The sequence below is a fragment of the Balaenoptera physalus genome, assembly GCF_965194825.1.
Source record: "Balaenoptera physalus genome assembly, chromosome: 17".
Classification (NCBI taxonomy): domain Eukaryota; kingdom Metazoa; phylum Chordata; class Mammalia; order Artiodactyla; family Balaenopteridae; genus Balaenoptera; species Balaenoptera physalus.
Window position 1 is genome coordinate 2,760,816 of NC_138895.1, and position 24,225 is coordinate 2,785,040.

General features: G+C 45.8%; 1 protein-coding gene across 11 annotated transcripts in view; it reads right to left on the minus strand.

Moving 5' to 3' along the window:
- Window positions 1-3,313: 3,313 nt before the first annotated feature.
- ST18 (ST18 C2H2C-type zinc finger transcription factor) overlaps window positions 3,314-24,225 on the minus strand; it is a 308,958-nt gene continuing 288,046 nt past the window's right edge. For 10 of the 11 annotated variants that reach the window (XM_082432989.1, XM_082432997.1, XM_082432994.1 and 7 more), the window contains 7 exons: window positions 21,535-21,597; window positions 21,353-21,433; window positions 20,228-20,449; window positions 14,528-14,616; window positions 12,410-12,513; window positions 9,835-9,978; window positions 3,314-6,960 (listed from right to left, as the gene is read on the minus strand). In XM_082432989.1, coding sequence (XP_082289115.1) covers window positions 6,820-6,960; window positions 9,835-9,978; window positions 12,410-12,513; window positions 14,528-14,616; window positions 20,228-20,449; window positions 21,353-21,433; window positions 21,535-21,597 — 844 coding nt within the window. In that variant the 3' untranslated portion in view covers window positions 3,314-6,819. The remainder of the gene's footprint in view (window positions 6,961-9,834; window positions 9,979-12,409; window positions 12,514-14,527; window positions 14,617-20,227; window positions 20,450-21,352; window positions 21,434-21,534; window positions 21,598-24,225) is intronic. The other variant, XM_082432991.1, reaches the window with a different exon arrangement.

The window sequence follows — 24,225 nt, forward strand, 5'->3', positions numbered from 1 at the left end:
TCCCTCCCCTGCTTCTGCGCGTTATTTACGTTTTTGCCACAGATCCAGGTGATTCTCGGGAGACAAAGGGCATGAGGGGAGAGCAGAAGCTTTTGGTTTTCCTTTATGTTCATGGAAGTGCCCAAGAGGGTTGTTGGCAAGGTTCGGAGTTAAGCTTTCAGATTTCTGATGAGTCAAACTGAGCCACCGATTTATCCACTCACCGAATGACGGGAGCTGTAGTTGTAACTGGTGGCTACACAGGAACTCCTTGGGTCTGTCGAATGCTGCACCCACAGACGGCACAAAGCTTGGTTAATGTAACCCTGACAGTCCCCTAAGGAAGGCACTGCGTGGTTTGAGGAGGGCTCTGCCTGTGAGGGTGTGATTGGCCCCTGGGGGGCTTCCCCACGTGCAGGTTTGTAAGAGATGCTTCCGGCAGGGCGCATCTCCAAGAGTTAACGGTCATTTCGGGGTGTCTGTTGTCCTGGAAGGGTGTCTCCAGCGAGAGCACGCTGAGTCCTTCCCGAGCGGATACGTGTATTGTTGAGAAGCTGTTGAACAAGTACTGAAGATATTTAAACTTTTCGTTCCTGGGCAAGGATTTCCCGGAGTGGCAAAGGCATGTCAGGGAGACACCGGTGGTCCAGGTGCGTCGGAGCCCAGCACAGCCAGTGGTGGGCGTGGAAGCCGCTGGTCCTCCGGGCCTTGGGCCTTATTTTTTGAATTCAAGGACGCTAGTCTTGGGGAGAAATGTTCACAATGATTTCCAGCGGCTGAAGTTTGATCCTTCAAAATCATTGTTAGCGTCCTGTCCCCAGAGTGCCATTCTTGCTTCAGAACATCTACGATATCTAGCCCTTTCCCCCAGTCCTGGATTTCATTCCAAACTGAATTAGGTAATCAGTCACAGAAGGAAAATGACTGCATTTATATGTGATAATACATATTTGAGGGGAAAACTCTGAAACAGCAGCTGTTTCTTAAGAGCAGGGAAATTTACAGTCTCTTTATGTTTTTACATATTTAATAACTGGTAAAGGTCGATACAAAGTGTCTTTTTACTTGTCGGAGGCCAATGCAAAACTGTCAAGCATACACAAAGCAGCTTATGACCGAACACGATAATTATGTTGTTTTGCCTTAAAAACAACAACAAAAAATGAGTTCTTTATATTTTCCTTATTTTGGGGGCAGTGGTGACCCGTTATCAAGATTTTCAATCCCAGTTCGTCAAATCGACGATTAGGGCGTCACATGTGCATGACGTGCCTGTACAAGAAAAACACACCATAACAATGTGGCTAAAATGTGAAAGTGATGCTTCTTTGAACAGCTTTATCCAGACTGGTGATTGAACTGGCCCCTCCTGCCCGCAGGCTGTAATCTGAGGCAGGTTGGGATGTTGGCCGGGGAGTTAGGGGTTGGCTAGATGGTGCTGGTGGCCTGCAGAAGGGACAGGAGCTTCTCGGGGGGTCAGAACCGGGTTGAATCCTGACCTTGGACTTATCTCTGGGGTGTCAGGCAAATTCTTCACTCTCCAAGTCTCACGATGCTGATGGAAACACTCCGTCGTGTTGTGTCTAGGAAGCTAAGAGAAGCGATTCAGGAGCTCAGGACACCAGGATGCACTGTTGTCACCTCAAGATTTAGGGATATTCCACGTGTCTGGGCCCAACAAATTTTTTTTTTTTTACATTCAACTGTGGAAAGCTGCACAGCAGTATTTACTATAGCTGGCCCTAAAATTCCATTCTTAGTTTTAGACCTAATAGAAATGAGTGAGGATCAACAGATATCTTTTTTAAAAATTTTTATTGGAGTATATTTGCTTTACAATGTGTGTTAGTTTCTACTGCACAGCAAAGTGAATTAGCTATATGTATACATATATCCCCTCTTTTTTGGATTTCCTTCCCATAACAGATATCTTAATCTTGACTAATTCTTGTTTTCTTTCTTCCAGGTGAGACAGCATCTAACAGGTGAGTAGACAGATCCCCATGGGTTAGATCTTAAAACCAGTGGAAAGTGTTCCAATCTGGCTGTGCCTTTTCCCAGTTTTCTGGTGTTGGGCAACTTACTAACTTTTCTGAGCAGCCGTTTCTTCATCAGTATCACTGATATGATATTTACTACATCAACGTGTTTGAGGATTTCAGGAGCTGAAGTGTCCAGGCATCATTGATGGGGTCTGACAGCGCAGACAGCGATTAGCCAATTAAATCTGCTTGCTTTGTAATTAGCTGCTAAATAAAGAGAGGAAATAGCAGAGTACTATTCCCAGACCACAATAAAATGGACGTAATGTGTGGAAAGAGATGAAGAAAACATGAGTTTTAAGAAGATTAGTAAAATACTTATGCACCATGGCAAGTTAATTTTTAAAACTTTTTCTAGGGAGGCAAATCAAGGAATCATTTACCCTCTTCTTTTCACTCAGAACCTGGTTCCAGTAGAAGTGTTTTACTTCTGTGTCTAAGGCTCTAGGGCCTTTCATGGGCTGGTGACAAGGGTTTCCATACAGCAGCCTGAAACTGATCACAGCAAAATTCATTATCAATTTTTATTTCCTACCAAATATCAGAGGTACAGCACTGAACCCAATTTTGTTGTCTTCAGGTAAGAAATAGTAATTGCTTGAATTGATGGAATAAATTGTCTCTAATGGAAACCCGATCTTGTCATTCTTTGGTTTTAGATCTTTCTTTGGTATTCTGGGGTCTGCGTGTGGAAATTACAGTTCTTTACCTTGGATGTTTATAATTTGACTCCCTTTCCTACCAACCTGGGCTTTTCGCCTCATTTCTCACTAACTTTCGGATATTTTAATTACCTGCTCGGTGGATGACTGTCTCACTGTCATCTTCTGTAGGTGCCGTTCGTGCTGTGCAATGCCTTTCTCCCGACTTGCCAGCTCATCTGTAACCAGCCCTTTTCCCAGGAAGTCAGAGGCAGGTGGTACCCTGAACACTGTTTCCGCAGGAGCCTGTGTACCTATCACTCATTTCCCCTCCCCCACCAGGCTGAACCCACATGGGGGTGGGCCTGGCACACACGCCTTCTGATAAAACATCTGTCGTATGAACATAGGACTCTTACTGTTTTCTTCGTAATTCCGTAGGACCAGTTCTCCTCTTCCGCCACGTCGAGTGACAGGGATGCAGGCGCTGCTCGCTGATGTAAAATCCCAGGCAGGGCGAGACGCGCCTTCTCTGCAAGGAGGGGCGCTAAGAACCGCTGAGCAGACTTGAGACCCGTGATCCATTTACAGGATGGAACATAGGCACATCTTACACACATACACGTGGTGATTAAAAGCAAGCTATATGGGCTTCCCTGGTGGCGTAGTGGTTGAGAGTCTGCCTGCCAGTGCAGGGGACACGGGTTCGGGCCCTGGTCTGGGAAGATCCCACATGCCGCGGAGCGGCTGGGCCCGTGAGCCACAATTACTGAGCCTGTGCGTCTGGAGCCTGTGCTCTGCAGCAAGAGAGGCCACGATAGTGAGAGGCCTGCGCACCGCGATGAAGAGTGGCCCCCGCTTGCCGCAACTAGAGAAAGCCCTTGCACAGAAACGGAGACCCAACACAGCCATAAACAAATAAATAAACAAATACTTAAAAAAAAGCAAGCTATATATACTGTGCATTAACCCCTGTGCACCAACCCCTGTGACTCAGAGGTCTACCCAAGTACCCTGGCTTTCCTCTGGGGACCCAGACTCCCCTTCAGTCAAGTTTGCTTTATCACAATGATGACATGGATTTTTTCTTTCTTTTTTTTTACCACATTGAGTATAAATGGCAACCAGGCCTAGAGATGTGTAAAGCTGAGCAGAAACTGGAAAGTTAAATTAAGCTGTTTGACATGAGATGGGAAAAACATGCAAGCCAAACAGGCGCCGTCAAGAATTGATTATCTTCCGGGGCTTCCCTGGTGGTGCAGGGGATAAGACTCCGCACTCCCGATGCAGGGGGCCCGGGTTCCATCCCTGGTCAGGGAACTAGATCCCACATGCAAGCCGCAACTAAGAGTTCGCAGGCCACAACTAAGGAGCTGGCGAGCCACAACTAAGGAGCCCGCCTTCCGCAACTAAGACCCAGCACAACCAAATAAATAAATAAATATTAAAAAAACACAATTGATTATTTTCCTTGAATCTGTGTTCAACTGGCTTACAGGAATGCACGTATATACTCAGCACCCAAAGTGATGTCAGCATCAGGAGGGTGGGGCCTCTATCTTACTGCTCACTAGATGCAGGTGAATTTCCTGCTGGTGCAAGCGAAGGTTTCCTGATCTCAGAGGCATCTGCTGGTTTGCATGTGTATTTACTGAACCCCAGGCTGGGGCAGCTACCAACTGGCAAAAGTCCTGTCCACTTGGGGTGAAAAAATAAGCCAAGCAGACTGGTAGATAGACCCCAGAGCATCAGAGCAACTCACAGGCTCAGGTGTGCACTCCCCACGCTGAGCTCTTTGGGGGGAGGGCACAGTGCTTACCATGGGATGGCCACAAGTGTCTTTAGTAGCTCAAGAAAGACCACAGCAAAACTCTTATCAATTTTTATTTCCTACCATACACCAAATGTACAGCACTGAACACAGTTGGTTGCTTTGATGTAAGAAATATTAATTGTTTGAAGAAACAGTGTACAAACTACTTCAAATTAAAAAAATGCGTACATCATTGCCTTTTTGTTGTTTACAAAAGACCCAATTTACAGTATCGATCATTAACATAGTGGAAAGGAAAAAAAAATTCAGTGCACATTACAAAACAGATCAAGTACAAAGGAGGCAAATAAATACAAACATCCTTCACAGAAACGTCCTGTTCAAACTACGCAAACACAAATCAATGAACCTGAAGTCACAGTAAATTATAATAATAAATACATAGGTCGGTAAGAGGTTTCTTTTAAATTAAATAAAATATATAACAAACTTGTTAAAATATTTAGCAAATTAAACTTTTGTCTTTGTAATAAGTGAACTCATCCGTGTGCATCTATCAAGGACTGTATAGCAAAATGTTTGCAAGTACATAACTTTAATAGAAAATTCTGTTTGGTGTCCCGTTTATAATAGACAGCACACATGGTAGCTCTTTTTTTTTTTAAAGTTGATTTTTAAATACCCACCGTTCCTACCTAAGCACAGACATCTCATTTTCACTAGACTAAGAGTCAGGGTTCAAATGAACCCCAAACCAAAGATAAGCCCCACTTAATACGGAACAATGACCAGTGTCATGGGGTGAAATCACGGTGGACGGTGCTGTAGTTTGTGCAGTAACAGTAATAACAGTGGAAAACATCAAGCCTGCGAGCGCCATCGCATTCGGTCTACACACCCAGGAGGCTAAGAAAAATAAACACTTCGTTACAGCACAGAAATCAAGCCCATTTACACAGAGGCACGTAGCACACCCGGGGTGTGTGCACAGCAAAAAGGCAGTTTAGCTGGTTGTCTATACCTTTTTCTTAAAAAAAATAAATATAAAAAAACTTTTGAAACAATGCTTAACTACTTTACAATCCCTGAAATAGACATTGCCTTTACTATAGCAACTACTAAACTCTGATCCACCCAGAAATGCGAGATTGTGGGCTCAATTTCCTGTCTGTGAGTGTGTCTGTCTGTGGGTTGCGAGTGTGTGTGCTTTGTAGCACTTGTCGTTCTGCATAAAGACTTCTGGCAAATTGAAAGCTGGCTGGCTGCCTAAGGAGGCTGAGACAATGTCGCCAGTGTTTAAAGCAATGACTCGGATCTGGGTACCATTTTTGCATGTGTGATTATATTTTCCATTTCTTCCCAGTCAACCCAGTAAGATAAATGCTATTTCAGGGGATATGGTATCTACACAGTTTTCCATTTGGATGCGTTTACATTTGCTAAGTACAAATCTACATCAATATTGTCCCTTGTATATTGTGCCAACGTGTGGCAGGAAAGCCTGGCTGGTCACATCAAGTCTTATTTCTCATCTCAGGGTCAGAGCTGCCAACTATCTGGTGTGACTTGAAAAACAAATGGACAGACCTGCATCACTAAAAAAGCTTGTTTCACTTCAAATAAATAATTCATATGAATTGAAACCGTACAGCCAAGTCGAATACTTTGCTGATTGCTATATTTAATTATTGCTAACAAATTCGGAACAGGCTGTTTTCCAGTCTACTGTGCTTCTGTGAGGGCGCACATCCCACGAGTGGGTGCCTTTTATCTTGCTGTCCCTTCTGCGCATCTTACCTAAGCCTGTTTATAAACACAAAGCCAGTGAAGGTGGTACGGGGGGTTGGGGTAGAAGTGTGCAATAAAAATCAAACTGGACCACAGTGCAGTCCTTAGACAAGGATTTCCTTCATTCTTTTTTGTCTTCTCCTTTAAACCCAGCAAGATATGTGATTTGAGAATAGCATTTCTATTTAAATTCTATTGGAAAATAAATTAATAAACACACTTGTAAAAATATGGCAGACTTCAAAATGCAATTAAAAGATAAAAAAACTCTTTGATTAGAAATAAATAAAATATAAAAATGTCACGTTTATTTTACATATACTGTACAAAAAAAACCCAAAAGAGTGCAATGAAGAAATAAAAGAAAAGCATATGAAAATAAATAAGATCTAATATTTGACTGCATTGCTTTTCATCCAAAGAGTCTATCATAGTTTTTCTTTCCTTTTCACGTTAGCTGGGGGGAAAAAAATTAGTGCAATGTTGCAATTGTAGATGCAGTAGGGCACCTGCCTGCCTTAGCGGCCGGGGGGGCCCTCCAGATCTGTACACGCGGCTGCTGGCGGCGAGTCCCGCGGCCCGTGGCGCTGGGCTCCTACACGTGGATGCCCTTCACCGCCTGCTTGATGCTCTCCAGCAGAGCCTTGCATTCGGGGGAATAGCCCCGCTCCAGATTGCTGTACATGTCCGTGAGCGTGTTGACGTACGCTTCGAAATTCTGCTCACTGATGGGCCCCTGAAGGAGGACAGAACACATGGCATCAGGCACGTGACCCAGGCTGCCGGGAAAAGGGGAGCAAGTCCACGGGGGCCACCGTGACTCTGGCATCAGGGAGGGACGCAGGGAGGCAGGCGGCTGCTGGCTCTTCACTCAGTTGATGGGGTGAGCGTGACCGCCCGTCGTTTGGGGTCAGCTTGGAGCCACACCAGGTGGAGGGCTCGCCGCCGGGCTGGGCCCTTCCCAGCTGCACCCTTCTCCCGAGAGGGGCTCTCGGCCTCCCTCACAGGCACGTGCTCAGCACGGAGACCTCGTCTGCAGAAGGGGGGTGTGGGCCAGGCCGGAGGAGGGCTTTGCTCGCCCAGAAGCTTCCCCTGACAGCCCTGGGCCGGGGTTTCAGGGCTGTGAGGCGGGACGAGGTGCCCCCAGCTGTCTGGTGGGAACCGTCCTCTTTCATCCTCAGACTCCTTTGTCCATTTCCCCCTCGAGGTCAGGGCTGGGCTCTTCCCCGCTCTCTGTCTTTCCAGGTGGAACACGGGATTCACAGGGTCCGGTCTGTTCACCTCGTCCTCTTTGCTTGCGTGTGGGCCCCTCCTGTCCCTAACGTGGTGGCTCAAACAGAGCAGCCCTCGCGACGTGGCAACTGCCCGAGTGGAAGGAACGAGCGGCCGGGGGACTGCCGCTCCGCCACTTCTTGGGCCCGCATTTCCCAGCTTTTCGGAAACGTGCCTTACCTACTGCACAAGAGGCCTGGAAGAAGGGGCTTGTGAAAGGTCTCAGTGAAAAGGAATAAAGGGCGTTACTGTGATTGCTGCTGCTGAAGAGCTCGGCTTTCTCAGCGTGAAGCTGATTTCATTCTGCCCGGCCAAGCACTGACTCCACCAGCTGCCTGACACTGCTTTCCGTTCCCTTGTCATTTCTGCCTTTGCTGTGTCCCGAGTTTCTAGCTGGACGAGGACCCGGATGGCAGAGTGATAAAGGCCACCTCGCTTGTGAGTGATAAAGGCCGCCTCGCTTGTGAATGATAAAGGCCGCCTCGCTTGTGAGTGATAAAGGCCGCCTCGCTTGTGAGTGATAAAGGCCGCCTCGTTTGTGAGTGATAAAGGCCACCTCGCTTGTGCTGGCTTTGGAACCTCCATCAAATTACGTAAGGCTCAGAGCCTCCGTTCCCTCCGCCATAAGATGGGAGACCAGTGCTCGAAATAAATTGTGAACATTTAGTGGGACCTGCCCCCAAATCACCATGAGACTGCCTTGTATGTAACTATACAAAGTACAACTAATCTTGCACGGTAACTGTGATTTTTATGGCACCACTGAAGAAAGAAATATTACAGAATACAAATTTGAAGTATGAGTTAGGAAATGTTAAGAAATAATATAACAAAAAAGGAAATAATATAACAATAATATTCAATAATTACCTTAATACTGGCCATAAAGTAATCATTTATTTTCCTTTGGGTTCTTTTTTATTACATTATTGATTTTTTTAAAAAAATATTGGCGGGCTTCCCTGGTGGCGCAGTGGTTGAGAATCTGCCTGCCAATGCAGGGGACACGGGTTCGAGCCCTGGTCTGGGAAGATCCCACATGCTGCGGAGCAACTAGGCCCATGAGCCACAAGTACTGAGCCTGCGCGTCTGGAGCCTGTGCTCCGCAACGAGAGAGGCCGCGATAGTGAGAGGCCCGCGCACCGCGATGAAGAGTGGCCCCCACTTGCCGCAACTAGAGAAAGCCCTCGCACAGAAACGAAGACCCAACACAGCCAAAAATAAATATAAAAAAATTTAAAAATGAATAAATACATAAATAAATAAATAAATTAAAATGCAATAAAATTAAAAAAAAATATTGGTTTTATTTCTTATTGTCAGGTGACATATTTGGAATTGGTGAAGATGAGGGCTCCATGCTGGGAAGTTGGACAAATTGAGAGATTTCTTGCTTTCAGGAAAACCAATCCTATTTCTTTATTAAATTGCTGCTTTTTCAAACCCTTCTGTATACAAAATTTGCAGCTTTAGAAAACTTGTTCTAAATATGCCTGTACTGAGGAAATGAAAAGCATTCAACAATGCAGCCCTCTTCCAAATGTTTATTGTATTTATGAAAATGTAAAGGAAACCAATTTTCTATGAATTTTAAATAGTTGCAATGCCTCAAGCATAAGTTTAGGTTTTGGAAATAGGATGCCTTGCTCACTCTTGTGCTTTTTATTCTATATGAGGAGTACTTAAGTATGTTCTTCATACTTAGGTAAAGATGCAGACGTAGAGAATGGACTTGAGGACACGGGAGGGGGAAGGGTAAGCTAGGACGAAGTGAGAGAGTTGCATGGACATATATACACTACCAAATGTAAAATAGATAGCTAGTGGGAAGCAGCCGCATAGCACAGGGAGATCAGCTCGGTGCTTTGTGACCACCTAGAGGGGTGGGATAGGGAGGGTGGGAGGGAGCTGCAAGAGGGAGGGGATATGGGGATATATGTATATGTATAGCTGATTCACTTTGTTATACAGCAGAAACTAACACACCACTGTAAAGCCATTATACTCCAATAAAGATGTTAAAAAAAAAAAAAAAGAAAGCATGGGTCTCAGATTGTGTAAGCCACGTTAGCAAGCTTTCCATTTGGAAACAAATTTTGAGAGCGGGAACTTTGGCCTCCAATTTTCATTTACATTATAAACCTAGTTTCAAATAAACCCTCATCATCTTTGAATGACTCCTGCGGTATCAGAAGCCCTTGGTCGTGACATAGGGTAAACGTAAATATCCATCACGTTCCCAGGGATGAAGTGTGGGCGGCTTGTCCCCTCGGAGCCCTGGGTGACGGCTCGCCAGCAAGGGGAGCCCTGGGACGGAGCCGCGCGGCCTCAGACTCACCACCTGTGGGAGCTGGATGTCTGCGAGGCTGGAAATGAGGGCTTGGCTCAGGCCCGCCAGGTCCTTCAGCAGGCTCTCGTTGCTCTGTTCTATCAGTTTGTTTTCCTCCTCTATCGTCTTTAAGTTGCTCTCCATAGACGTGATCTGAAATGGAAAGAACGTGGGAACGTGGGAAGCAGAGTTTGGAAAGATCGGGCTTCAGCGGAGTCCGGTGCTGACCAGGCATGGCCATGGTCCTCACAAAGCAGCAGCCCTGCCGCCCCCCATCGCTCTGAGGGCTGGAACCACGGTCCCAAGCGCGTCTCTTCAGCCCAGATTCTCCCACGGCTGCAGATCCACACCTCCACGTGGCTGTAAGGTGGACTTCAAGGGCAAACCTTCGCTATTTCCCCAAACCTGCCGCCTGCGCAGCCCCCTCCTTCCCAGGTGACGGCCGCTTGCTCGCTGTGCAGGCCTGGGAGGCGTCCCTGACGGCGCTTCCTCTCGCCCTTCACGTCCACTGGGCTCCCCCTGCAGAGGCCCAGGATGGAGACGGCGCCCACCTGCACCGCTGCTCCCCAGGTCCAGCCACCGCGGGGACTGGGACCCCCTCTCAGGGGTGGCCCTGCACCCGGCTGGGCACCACCCCATCTCTTGCTGACCCGTCTTCACCCCACCTACCCACGCGGGTCTCTTCAAATGTCAGGCAGATCGTAGGTCAAATATGATCGCGTTAACCCTCAGCTCTAAACCCCGTAACGGTTCTGCGTTCATTCAGAATAAAAACCAACGTCTTAAAAAGGGCCTGGGAACCCTGTGTGTCCCCGGGGACTCACCTCCTATAACCCCCAGGTCACTGACCTGTAGCCACACTCACTCTCCTATTTCTCAAGACGCTGGCCCTTCTCAAGGGTTCGGGGTTTTGCATTGGCTGTTTCTACTGTTGGAAACACTCGTCCCCCTTCCTGTTTGGCTAATGCCCTGAGCTCCTCAAGTCTTGCCAAATGTTTCCTTCTTCCTGTGGCTAAGCCCGGCTCTCCTCTCTGCCTCGAACCCTGGCTGCTTCTCCCCATGCCCTGCCCTCGTGCGATGTAATTTATCGTTTATGATTTTTTGTTATTGTTTACCTCCCCTTCTAGACTGTAAGCTCCATGAGGGCAAAGGCCTTTGCTTTCTTCACTAATGGTTCTCAAGACAAGTTCTCATGATTGGGAAAACCACGCATGACGCTCTCTTTGTAGCCTGGATTGTTATTAATGGAAGATTATGACACTGGTCACGCAGAAACCTGCTTTTCAGGGGAACTAAAAGCTTCTGTCTTAGGCCCCTGTGAGTGAAGACTTCTGAGTGTCAATAATCTCGGTGGCCCAAACCTCACGTCTCAGGAAAGGAGAAAAGGGAGAAAGACACTTCAACTTAACTTTGTCTCATTCTTTTCTTTCTGATTTATTGCAACAGAGTTATTATGAGTGTTTTTAAAAATCCTGGACTGGGGAGTTCCCTGGTGGTCCAGTGGTTAGGACTCGGCACCCTCATTGCTGGGGCCCGGGTTCGATCTCTGGTCGGGGAGCTAAGATCCCGCAAGCCTTGGGGCATGGCCAAAAAACAAACAAACAAAAAAAGACAAAAACGAATCCTGGACTTAACTTTTAATTTCCCTGTGGGTAAATTTAATCAGGGGCTGGGGCAGACATGACCCAGGAGAATGCAGAATTGAGAAATTGCTTGAATTTTCAATAAAGAATGTCAGGAAAATCTGGGAAAAGATCCATTCCTATCAAAGACTGACTCATTCAGAGGTGTTCTAGAAAAATTAAATTTAAAAAGTTGCACTGTTTTATTGAATTTCCAATAAAACTAAGGTCTCCCATATCTTCTCATGACGGTTTTTCTAAAGCACCACATACTCTAGAGGCTCTGCAATTATAGGATGATTGTCTTACTTGCTGATAAAGCCTTTGGTGCACCCAGGGCAAAAATGTGAGCAGTTTGGCCTACAGCTTCCAAACCAGTGATCGCCCAGGGTGATCCATGTATTCAAGCCTTCACAAGGATCGTGTACAGGAGACACACTCTGTGTTCATTGCAAAAGATCCGTATGTTTTATGTTTTTCTTAAAATTTATTTATTTATTTTTGGCTGCGTTGGGTCTTTGTTGCTGCGTGCAGGCTTTCTCTAGTTGTGGCGAGCGGGGGCTACTCTTCGTTGCGGTGCGTGGGCTTCTCATTGCGGTGGCTTCTCTTGTTGCGGAGCACGGGCTCTAGGCACGCGGGCTTCAGTAGTTGTGGCACGTGGGCTCAGTAGTTGTGCACAGGCTTAGTTGCTCTGCGGCATGTGGGATCTTCCCGGACCAGGGCTCGAACCCGTGTCCCCTGCATTGGTAGGCTGATTCTTAACCACTGTGCCACCAGGGAAGTCCGATAAGTTTGTTTTTTATCATAGGGTTTAATAGTTCAATGTGTTCCCTCCATTTAGGATTATGATTACCTAAAGATAACTCATTGCTCTCCTTCCTTCTCGTTTCCTCCATCCCTTCCCCCACTCCTTCCTTCTTTCCTTCCTCCCTTCCTTCTTCCTTTTTTTTTTTTTTTTTTACCTGCGTCTGGAGTTTCATCATATCTGCTTCAATTTTAAGGTTGGACTCATTGAGTTCCTTTATTTCTTCATCCAAATGCCTAATTTCTTCATCACTCTCTATACCTGTAAAAAGTCAGACTCTTTTAGTTCAAACAGAAAATAAGAGACTGAGACAAATCTGAGCCCTTTTACATTGAATTTGTGGTTTGCTAGGTGAAAATGAGACTTTAATTTGAAACGTTGAATTTTTACCCATATCCAAGATTCTAAAAAAGTGGGTTCAAAGAGTTGCAGGATTTACTTCCTTAGTAAGAAATGCCCCAGCGTTTAATGTAGGTCTGCTGTGTTCCGGGTCTGCTGCTGGACAGGTTCACAAGTAACTTCTCCCTTGAACTTGGCTGGACCCTGTGGGGCAGGTGTCATCACCCTTCCTTCCCCCCACAAAGGCCAGAGCTCCACAGAGGCTAAAGGAGGCCACCGTGACCCCCGACGGGGCCGCATCACCTGCCCCGGGGCCAAAGGAAGGGGGCAGAGCCTGCCTGAGATCCAAAGCCCGGGCATTCTCTCTTGTACGATGCTGCCAGGACAGGAAGACTTGGATTGTGCTGATTAACGACCAAACGCATGGGATCTTATGAGCCATTATTAGAGGCAGAGGGGGGGTCCCGGCAGGTGGGCTCGAGCCCAGGGACACACAGCTTGGCTTCTCCTTGGAATAGGATCAGGAGCAAATGCCGTCTGGAGAGAGTGTGGCTTTGGAGTCTGAATGCTGCCTGGCTCTTGTTCCTGAACTTGGGTCACTTACTTCACGTCCTTGTGCTTCAGTAAACTGTCGTGAGAATTAACGCAATAAGACATAAAGTGCTGAACATACCACAGGTTCTCAATGCACGGGAGTTATTTTCCCATCATTCTTTTATAGAAGGGATATGAATACATTCTAAAGATTTTAAAAAGCTGAGAATAGGAGCTCATATTCAGGATGCCAGAAGCAGGATTTAAGGCCATTTCAACAGTCCAGAATGATGACTCTAAACCACGAGAGGACAATTCAGAGGGATAAATGTGAATGCCAGCATTTAGAGTTAATGAGACCAACGCATGGGAGCAGGATGGGGAGAACGGACAATCTGTGTGAAACAGCTCTAGGCTCTGGTACGTTCCTGGGTCGCTGCTCTGGAACACAGTTCATCACCTACTGAAGGTGGACCTCACATGCTCCACGGCCCAGCAACTCCGTTCCTAGGCACACACCTGAGACAAACCTACAACAGCAGGATGTGTAAGGTGCATGTGGTATATTCTTCACGGAAGCACAACGTGGAAACAAGCCACTCTTTTTAAGAGTCACACATGGATTTAAAAGATGGAGTGATGCTTTCAGAGAAATAAAGTAGCAACAGGTCACAGTCTCCGGCTTGGTTCTACCCATGTGCTAAAGACGCCATCAGATAAAATCCCCAAAGCAAAGTAATTGTTTTGCCTTTGTTTCCCAGATGCATCAGGATGATCTTCAAAGGAAACAACACACGCCTGAGATAATGCTGGTGAGAACTCAAGAAAAGTACTGAAGAATCAGAGGGACACAGGAAGATCCAATATAGACCTCAGCTCAGACACTGTGTATATTAACTGTGGTCGGGGGTTGACACTAGGAAGGCATGTAGAGAAATAGAGACGCTAAATTAAACCATGTGGATTCTCCATAAAAATACCATTCTGAGGGTAGAGCAGAACTTAAGGATTCAAACATAGGTGCCCAAAACTTGAAATTTGATAGAGGGCTTATACCAGGAACACACACACACACACACACACACACACACACACACACGTGCAGGCTCACACAAAAATCTATCATTTTCAGGACTGAAGCACAAAAGTTCAGCCAGTGTACCCTAATTCATCGAAAGTCTCATTGCTTAACTTTCTCTGCTGGAGATCCTTATTGAAAGGTAAGGAAAAAACCCCAAGAGATTGTTCTTTAGAGAAAGTTATAGTTTAGTTCAAATTTGAGGAAAGCCTCCTTCTTGTCTATTCAAATCGCACTTCCCGCACGGAGGATGGTTTGGACCCAGGACCCGCCGGAGACCAGGCTCCAGACCTCGGGGATCGCTGCCCCGCCCTGCCCTCTTACCTCCAGATGCTTTGACCTTGATGGTCATTAGTTCTTCAGAGACCTTGCCCTTCTTGATGGCTTGTGCGTTGAGAGGACATCCAGATAAGCTGTGAAAAGAGAAATTACACCGATGTGTGAAACACGTATTGTTTCTTACAAAAATTAAACTTTTGTACTCACTACTTACTCTTTTAAGTCTTTGCCTGCCTACTCATTACATTACAATCTGCAGTCTCCGTGCAGAAAGTAACAATATCTATTAAAACAAAAGCAAAAGGCCCTCAAATAATGTAAAGTGTTTTGTGCTTTTTTCTTAAAATACAAATAGCTACTGTTGATAATTATCATTTAATTAATTTTGTTAAAATGTTACTATTTTGCATTCATGTAAGGGCCTTATTTTAGTAGTGGTTACTTTATTCACTGTAAATGTAAAACTGTATGTATATATTTTGCATAAGATTTGTTCCAGATTAGTCAAAAATGCCATGAATAATAACTCTTCTTCTTCCTGTCTTTATACGCACTGACATCTGATCTTTACAGAATGACTCAAATTGATACAAGCCCAAAATAATATTCCTCTCCCCCACTTCATGGCAAATCCAGTTTGGGTAGGGGAAAGTTTCAAATTTATTCTTTAACTTTTAAAACATCATTTTTCGTTAAAAAATCTCTACCTGAAAGGAAGAGAAAAGGCAGGGCTGTAGGTGTATTTAAGCACCTTCACTGCCCAGGAAGTGCGCTGCCCTGCAGGCTCTTTATATGCTTTTCCTGAAAAGCCACACCCTTCAGCCCTGCTTCCTTCCTATAATGTCGTCTGTTTTGTTTAAATTACACCAGAATGATAATGACAACATTGAACGATACTTGTTTCCTGTAGTACACGATGAGATGATTTTGCCGCTCTATGCAGCCCTTAATTCTTTTGTCATTTGGTTATATATTTGGAGATACCATTTTTAAATAAAATTAAAAATTATAATTAGCCATTGAAAATATTTTTTCCCAGAGAAATTTCGTTACAATTCATGCATGAAACAATCATTTTCCATCCAAAGATTGGAACACTTGGCAGAGTGAAAGGAGAATATTTCTGAAACAAAGCCCTTAATAAATGTTTGCAGAATGAATGTATTTTTTTTAAGAATTTAAAATTGTTCTATATTAAGATTATATGAAATAAAATAATAATAGATATGTAATACTACATATAAAAGGAAGGCTCTGTGGTTTGCCAAGATTTGATAAATTATGAAATACTTTACACAGGAAAAGAAAATAATGGAAAAGCACAAACTGAACTTTGAACCTGATTTTTCTATTTTGGAAGCTGCTCACTAAAATGAGTGGCCTTGGGCTTCCCTGGTGGCACAGTGGTTGAGTCTGCCTGCCAATGCAGGGGACACGGGTTCGAGCCCTGGTCTGGGAAGATCCCACATGCCGTGGAGCAACTGGGCCTGTGAGCCACAACTACTGAGCCTGCGCGTCTGGAGCCTGTGCTCCGCAACAAGAGAGGCCGCGATAGTGAGAGGCCCGCGCACCGCGATGAAGAGTGGCCCCCGCTCGCCGCAACTAGAGAAAGCCCTCGCACAGAAACAAAGACCCAACACAGCCAAAAAAAAAAAAAAAAAAAAAAGAGTGGCCTTTATAAGCTACATTATCTTCTTTTCTTTTTCCTGGAAACTTTGTACAAGTCTGTCTTGTTTTCTGTCACATATTGTGTTCCGACAAGTGTTCACAAACAGGAGTAATGTTTGGCTGGTAAACTGGATTTTAAAAGTCACCTGCGGGAGGTTTGTAACAAGATGGATGTTAATACCTCCCAAGAACGTCTGTCTCTCCCGTCAAGGGTCTGCACTGTTCAGACAACACAGGGTGAGCGTCCGGTGGGGACAGCCGTGTGGAATGCTAGTGAAACTCCACAACCATGGGCGTTAGATCCGAGTACAGTTAAGTGATGGGAGGGAGGCTTTGGTCTAAAAAATCCCACTGGATGTTTTGTACCTCCCAATGTGGTTATATCTTCCAGGATATAAAACAAATCCTAAATTTAAGAAAACTGGGGCAAGAAAATATTTTTAACGTCCCTTTTCCTTTTGAGGATGTCACGTCCTCCACAAGGCTCAGTCTCGCCGCTCAGGAAAACGTGGAGGTTGGCTGGGCGTCACCTTTGGGGTTCGGGCTCCGTATTGTAAGGCAGGAGAAACATGCTTTATATGGCTTGGACCAAATTCAAAATTCTATGAAGGCAGGGAAAGGCAATTAAAAAAAAAAAAAGATTTAAACAAAATTGTTTTTTAAAATTTATTTTTTAAAAATTTATTCATATATATATATAGTTTGGGCTGTGTTGGGTCTTCGTTGCTGTGTGTGGGCTTTCTCTAGTTGCGGCGAGCGGAGGCTGCTCTTCATTGCGGTGCGCAGGCTTCTCATTACGGTGGCTTCTCTTGTTGCGGAGCATGGGCTCTAGGCACGTGGGCTTCAGTAGTTGTGGCTCGCAGGCTCAGTAGTTGTGGCTCGTGGGCTCTAGAGCCCAGGCTCAGTAGTTGTGGCACATGGGCTTAGTTGCTCTGCGGCACGTGGGATCTTCCCGGACCAGGGCTCGAACCCGTGTCCCCCTGCATTGGCAGGCGGAATCTTAACCACTGCACCACCAGCGAAGCCCCAGGGGAAGGCAATTTAAAACTATATCTTCACCTGCCCTGTTACAGTAAAATGGCAGGTGACAAATCTGTGTGGTGGACATCACTATTTATGATATATTAGTAAACCTCAATAAAATTACAGTTATGGTGTGGCACTAAATGAGTTCTATTAGTCACAGGACTTCTGGTTTTAAAGCTGCAAACATCCATAATGATGTGTATTTAATATAATATCATTTGTCTTCTCAGTTGCTATTCTTTCAAAGTGGAAGTCTGTAACATGAAGTCTTAAAGAAAGGTTTTAAAGTAATTAGTATGTAAACAAAATGCTGATGTAATGCACAGGTAATTGTTCTCAGCCATCCTCTAAGGTAAGTTTTGTAATTATTCCCATTTTGCTGAATCTTAAATGGGAAAAGTTACAGAACTTGCTTTAGAGGACGGCTGAGGAAAGTCCGCCTGGGTGCCTGGTGGTCGGTCGGATCCAGGAAACACCGGGGATGGGCTGGTACCCGGCTCGGGAGAGGGGCTCTGGGGTCCCGATGTTGTGAGCTGTGCAGGAGCGGGGCAAGCCCTGAACTTCCCTGTGCTCTGATTCTTCTGTCAGCTGAGGGTCACCGCAGTCCCTGTAGCTTACAGGGTTTGGAAGGGTTGAAAGGGATAAGCCACGTGAGGAACTCGGAACAGGCTGTCTGCTGGGACAGAGCAGCCTGGAATAGCAGTTGGCCTTTGGCAGTGACGAGAAAGAGAACAGAACAACTCAGGACGTCAGGGTCGAGAACAGGACAGATAAAGGTGTGCCGTAGGTCAGTACGTGTGATTCCGGCGTGTCATTCCTGCTTTACTGAATTATTGCATAGCCACACATATATTAATACAATTGTACAAAAGGGAAAGGAAATAGTCTGTGCTGAACACCTACTATGTACCAGGCAATAAGCCGGGCATTTTATTATCTTATTTGTTTAAATCCTACACATAGTAAAGAAAAGCATTCCACCCCAAAGAGAATACCCCAGGTTAAATTTGGGCTCTTAAATCCTTTGAGTAGCAAGAGTGAAAAACAGTGAAATCTGAATTATTCATTTGTCTAAATTCTTAACTGTTTTTCTTCTCCTAGAAAATAATATCTCTGCATTAATACTGCAGCCTATATTTTTGAACTCGTAATATCCTTTTCTTATTATGAAATAAATAGTATGTACACAGATACATACAACGTGTATTTGCAGTTGAAAGAATACCCTTGAGGGGCACACCTTGAATTTACCTTCAAACACAGAACGCGCTTTGAAGCTTCACCTGCCCCGTAGCAATTGCTGTCTCCTGTCCCCCAGAGACAGCCATTAACTCCAATTGCAGATGAAAAATTACCTAGTTTTTTAAAACGTGATTTTGTTACATGGTTTTTCACTTTGTGGGACAGAATCACACCACACGTATCCCTCAGCACTCTGTCCCACTCAGCACCTGCTCCAAATCCGCCCCGCGGTGCCTTTACATCCACACGGATCCGAGGCCCTGCAGGTGGAACCACTCCTGTGCCCTGCACTGCAGGGGCCGAGGCGGCGGGCAGGCGGTCCCCAGCCTTGGTCCGGGAAGCCGACCTCCTGGCACACGTCCGTCTCCATCTCCGGGTGCAGGAGAGCCTCTGGGACTGAGCCTGGCCGCCCGGCGGCTGGACAGCAGGGCACCCCCACCTGCTCGCTTACATCTGAGGCATCAGCTTCCTGACATGGTCCTACCAATTCCTGTTCCACTTAAGCTCTGAGGGTCCCTGTGGCTCCACATCCTTACCAGGCCTGGCGTCATCATGTAAAACCACTCCAGGATTTTTCAAGAGAAATCTGTTGTTCTAACTGAGGGATGCACCCGCCACAGCCCAGCATTAATATTTCATTATCGATGTCAACAAGGATGTTACAGGGTCCGTGGTGAGAAAGCACCGCTGCTGTGCAGCTACGAGGCTCACTTGATTTGTGACTGTCCTTCCTGAACAGGAAACGATGGCACAGACCCAGAAGAAAACAATGTGCACTATTGTGAACGTGATCAGGCATCAGAGAACCATCAAAAAATAAACCACCTAAAGAGATCGGGTTTTCTCCGTAAGCAGGTGTGGCTCTTGGAAAACTTCATTTCCTGACACCGTCGACGTGCACCTCGAAAACGGAACCAGCTTTGCTCTGTTGGCATCCTGCCCATAAGCAGAGCGTCAGGACTCACAAAGCTTTGTTAGATCTTGAATCTGCATCGTGCACCACGGCCCCACGACCAGAGATGTGTGCAGTGAACCTTCTAGCTCCGCTCCTTATTTATTTATTTTTTTTGGCCATGCCGCTTGGCTTGTGGGATCTTAGTTCCCTGACCAGGGATCGAATCTGCACCCTTGGCAGTGAAAGTGTGGAGTCCTAACCACTGGACCGCCAGGGAATTCTGCTAGCTCCTCTCCTTGATGTAGAATGTGGACAAAAGCCTGGTCTAAGATCAGTGCTCCCGACAAAGAGCCTGGTTGAAATACATGCCACTCAATGATAAAGGAACTGAGTCCTTGTGAAGCTAGAAAGGGTTTTCTAAATCTCTCTTGTCCTCTGTGTACTTAGTAACCGCTGTGTCTTTTTCTTTCTGGCCGCTGGGGATGACTCACAGCTTCCCAGCTGCAAAATAACTACCATTTGGTCTGAAATGGAGCCAGTTCACGAGCGGAAGGGCGTGACATAAACACGTAAAGTGAACGTTTACGATCACACAACAGTGAGTAGCTATCACCACTTAGAACTGAAGGGAACCACTGACAGAACCATTATAAAAAGCAGCACAAGCAATATTTTAGAATAAAAAAAACAGAAGCACAGTTTCAAAAGCAGTTGAAAATCGTGCAGTGAATTTCAGAAATAGAGAAAATAACATTTTCCATCCTTCAAACTGGTCAAATATCTATCTGGCAAGACTCATTACTTGGACATCTAAGGTGCTATGATTAATGACCTTCAGGGGGGTCTCTCCCCTCCCCCGGGCAATCCAGGTGACAAACAGTCACAGCAACCACACATTAAGAAGCAAAGCTTACCTCCTGTGGGTGACAAACACGTTGTTCACGTGGCCCAGCCCATTGCAGCCGGGCAGCGGGCAGTGGGGAAGTTCCTGTTTGTTCAGCTTCCAGGAGAGGGGGGCCCCATTGAGAGGGTTTTCCTTCTGTCTCTTGGCGGCCAGGGGACAGCCAGAAGCCGTGCGGTGGGATGTGTATTTACCTGATATGTGACCTTGGCCGTCACACCCGATCACAGGGCATCTGGAGAGACACAGCACGGTCGTTAGCAGCTGGGAGAGACGAGATAAGCCAGGTGAAGCACTGAGGCGAGCGAACGAGAAGGTGGTGGTGAGAGCAGACCACACAGGGGGCAAGTGGGGAAACGACAGCGTCTACCAGATGCCTTCCAGCCAGGGAGACAGCAGTACTGGCAGTAATGATGGGCCTCAGGCTCCCAGGCTGTCATGCATTATCTCATGAGACCCTCACTGCTCACCTGGCGGGCAGAGATGCTGTTACCCCATTTTAGAGGGGCGGAGAATGACTTCTAGAGCTCAGGGGGCTTGCCAGCAGTTTAGAAGGAGTGGAGTCAAGTTTGTGGCCACACTTCTCAGCTCCAGAAACAACCAGGGAAGCCCTTTGTTACGGGTTACATTGCCTCCAAGCAAAGACCAAGGGTCTAACATGTCAACTGGCTCCCCCTCATCACAGAGTCCAAGGCTCAGAGAACGGGAGTTCTGATTTCCAAATGTCTAAATATTGCACGGTGTCGAGCAAGCCTCTGTACATTTCTGCACCTGTATCTGCATCTGTCACCCAAGACCTGAAGCATATTTCTCAGAGGAGGGAATTCACTTTAGATAAAATTGCGGCTTAAGTTTCAGGGGAGCCCGCAGCCATGTGTGTCACACTAGGGCATGTCCACGAGGCTGCTTTCCTTTAAAACCGCTGGGAAAGGATGAAGTCCTTCTTTCCTCTGCACCATCAGAGAACCGTGTGAGCTCCGCTGGGGAGGGGGAGGTGTTCTGCAGCCTCCGAGCTCTCCGTGCTGCTCCCAGGGCCTCGTGATGAACAAGACACGCAGTTGCCTCCCAACCGTAGTCCCCCCGTTTGTCCCACAAGTGGCCTCTGCCCTGATGCCGCTGCCTCAGCCGTCACACTTACTTGAGTTCAGGGTCTTCTTTTTCTTCCTTCGTAGGGGTCACCTTGACACCACCTTTCCTGGCACGAGGGCAGCCGGACAGGCTGAAATACGGTCCCAACAAAGAACAAAACAGAAGCATGTGATCTCACGGGCGCGGCTGCCACCGCTCTGATTTCCATCTCGGCCGTGGGGTCAGTCTTACCTTCGGTGGGAGGCATAGTTTCCCGTCACGTGCCCCGAACCGTCACAGCCTGGGGTGGGACACCTGGAAGACACGAGAGCGGAGCTGGGGCCGCGTGGGAGTGGCTAGGGGGTCACGACCCATCACACAGAGCCAAGCAGTCAAACAGGATGAGCTGATTTGTGGGACTCTTTTTGCTTGCACAGAACTGTTTTTTGGCTAAGAATCCTTTTTTTAAAAAATAAATTTATTTATTTTTAATTTATTTATTTTTGGCTGTGTTGGGTCTTCGTTGCGCGCATGGGCTTTCTCTAGTTGCGGCGAGTGGGGTCTACTCTTCATTGCAGTGTGCGCGGGCTTCTCATTGCGGTGGCTTCTCTTGTTGCGGAGCATGGGCTCTAGGCACACGGGCTTCAGTAGTTGTGGCACGTGGGCTCAGTAGTTGTGGCTCGCGGGCTCTAGAGCGCAGGCTCAGTAGTTGTGGCGCATGGGCTTAGTTGCTCCGCGGCATGTGGGATCTTTCCGGACCAGGGCTCGAACCCGTGTCCCCTGCACTGGCAGGTGGATTCTTAACCACTGCGCCACCAGCAAAGCCCTAAGAATCCATTTTTAAAGGAAATGTTAAGATGTGTTAACTACTGTCCAATGCTTGGAAGACACTGTATTCATTGTTATCCTGCATTCTTTTTTTCCTTCTTTTTAAGTCTTATTTTTTTAATTGAAGTGTAGTTGATTTCCAATGTTGTGTTAGTTTCAGGTGTATAGCAGAGTGATTCAGTTTTATATATATATATATATATATATATATATATATATATATATATATATATACACATATATATATATATATACACATATATATATATATACATAAAATTTTTCAGATTCTTTTCCCTTATGGGTTATTACAAGTATTGAGTATAGTTCCCTGTGCTACACAATAGGTCCCTGTTGTTAAACCTTATTTTGGAAGGAATCTGAAATTCGACCCACAACTTACTGCTGGGCTTCTGTCTACATCACGCAAAGTTCTTATCTTTTGCTTAAGAAAAAAGAGTTTCCAAGTTGTTTCTGTGTGTAATTTATTTCCTTTGATTTGCTCCACCACCATCATAACCCCTTACATTCAGATGGACAACGGTGGTGGATGGGACAGCCAGAGACCTGGTGGATTAATGCAACTGCCAAAGAACCTAGGACGTTTGCACCTGATCTGTTCTGCCTCATGGTCCACCTTAAAAGGTCTTGTGGAAACTCTACCAATAACTCTGACCGACAATCAACCATTAAATTTGGAGTCAGGGGAGTGAAGGCGGAAGGAGATTCCAATTCTACTTAGAATGCTAATTAGGAACAGGGTTTAAAATACACTTGAATGCAAAAATATACAGAGATTCTCACTCTTTTGTTGCCTTAAAAAATGCAAGATACTAATAAAAACGCAGAGGTGGGCTTCCCTGGTGGCACAGTGGTTAAGAGTCTGCCTGCCAATGCAGGGGACATGGGTTCGATCCCTGGTCTGGGAAGATCCCACGTGCCACGGGGCAACTAAGCCTGTGAGCCACAAATACTAAGCCTGTGCTCTAGAGCCCGCGAGCCACTACTGAGCCCACAAGCCACAACTACTGAGCCTGCGAGCCACAACTACTGGGCCTGTGCTCTAGAGCCCGCGTGCCACAACTACTGAGCCTGCGAGCCACAACTACTGAGCCCGCATGCCACAACTACTGAAGCCCGCGCGCCTAGAGCCTGTGCTCTGCAACGAGAGGCCACCACAATGAGAAGCCCGTGCACCGCAATGAAGAGTAGCCCACGCTCGCCACAACTAGAGAAAGCCCGCGTGCAGCAACAGAGACCCAACGCAGCCAAAAGTAAAAAAGTATAAATAAAATAAATAAATAAATAAATAAATTTATATTAAAAAAAAAAAACGCAGAGGCTGTCATAAAATGTTTGCTTTCCTGAAAGTTCTTGTAGACAAGGTCATTGTTATTATTTCACTTGTATGCCCACCCGGGTTCAGATTTCTACTAAAACAAGAGTTTGAGAAAGATAATAATCCAAAGAAGAATGTGAACACTATTCCTTTTCTTAAACTCTAACCCACTGAACTTTCACAGAAATTCTTTCATATACAACCTTGAGGCGGAACATAGGGAGTGAATGCTTTTCTTGAAGGAAATATGAAATCTGCATACATCTCTTCGAGCTAACCAGAGAACCCTGCAATGATTCTCTAATCAAACATTTAGAGATTTGATATGTATTCTATACTGTAGGAAAGGCTCAGATGCTATTAATATTTTTAGTAAAATAGTGGTTTACTAGCATATTGCAATTCTGGAAAAGTCTATGCCAAAAAAACCTTGTTTTGAAATTCTCCCTGAATATCCAAACAAGAGGTCAATGAAATGTCCCCTTTTCTTTTTGTACAGAAAAACCCACAAAGATGTTACTTATTAGGTGGCTGTATAAAGCAGGTAAGTACTGAACATTGCTACAGAACCACTCAATCTACATGTTTTCAATGTATTCTCCACATTTTTTTCTAGAAATAACGTTTAGAGAAAATACTTAGGAGAACTGATAGCTATTTTTAAGATACAGCAATATAGAAGTTCAGAGCAATTGAGTAAGACTGAGTGAGTATGCCTAGCCCTTCTCTCCTTTCAGTCGGCTAATAAGTCTCCACTTCACATCCTTACATTTCAA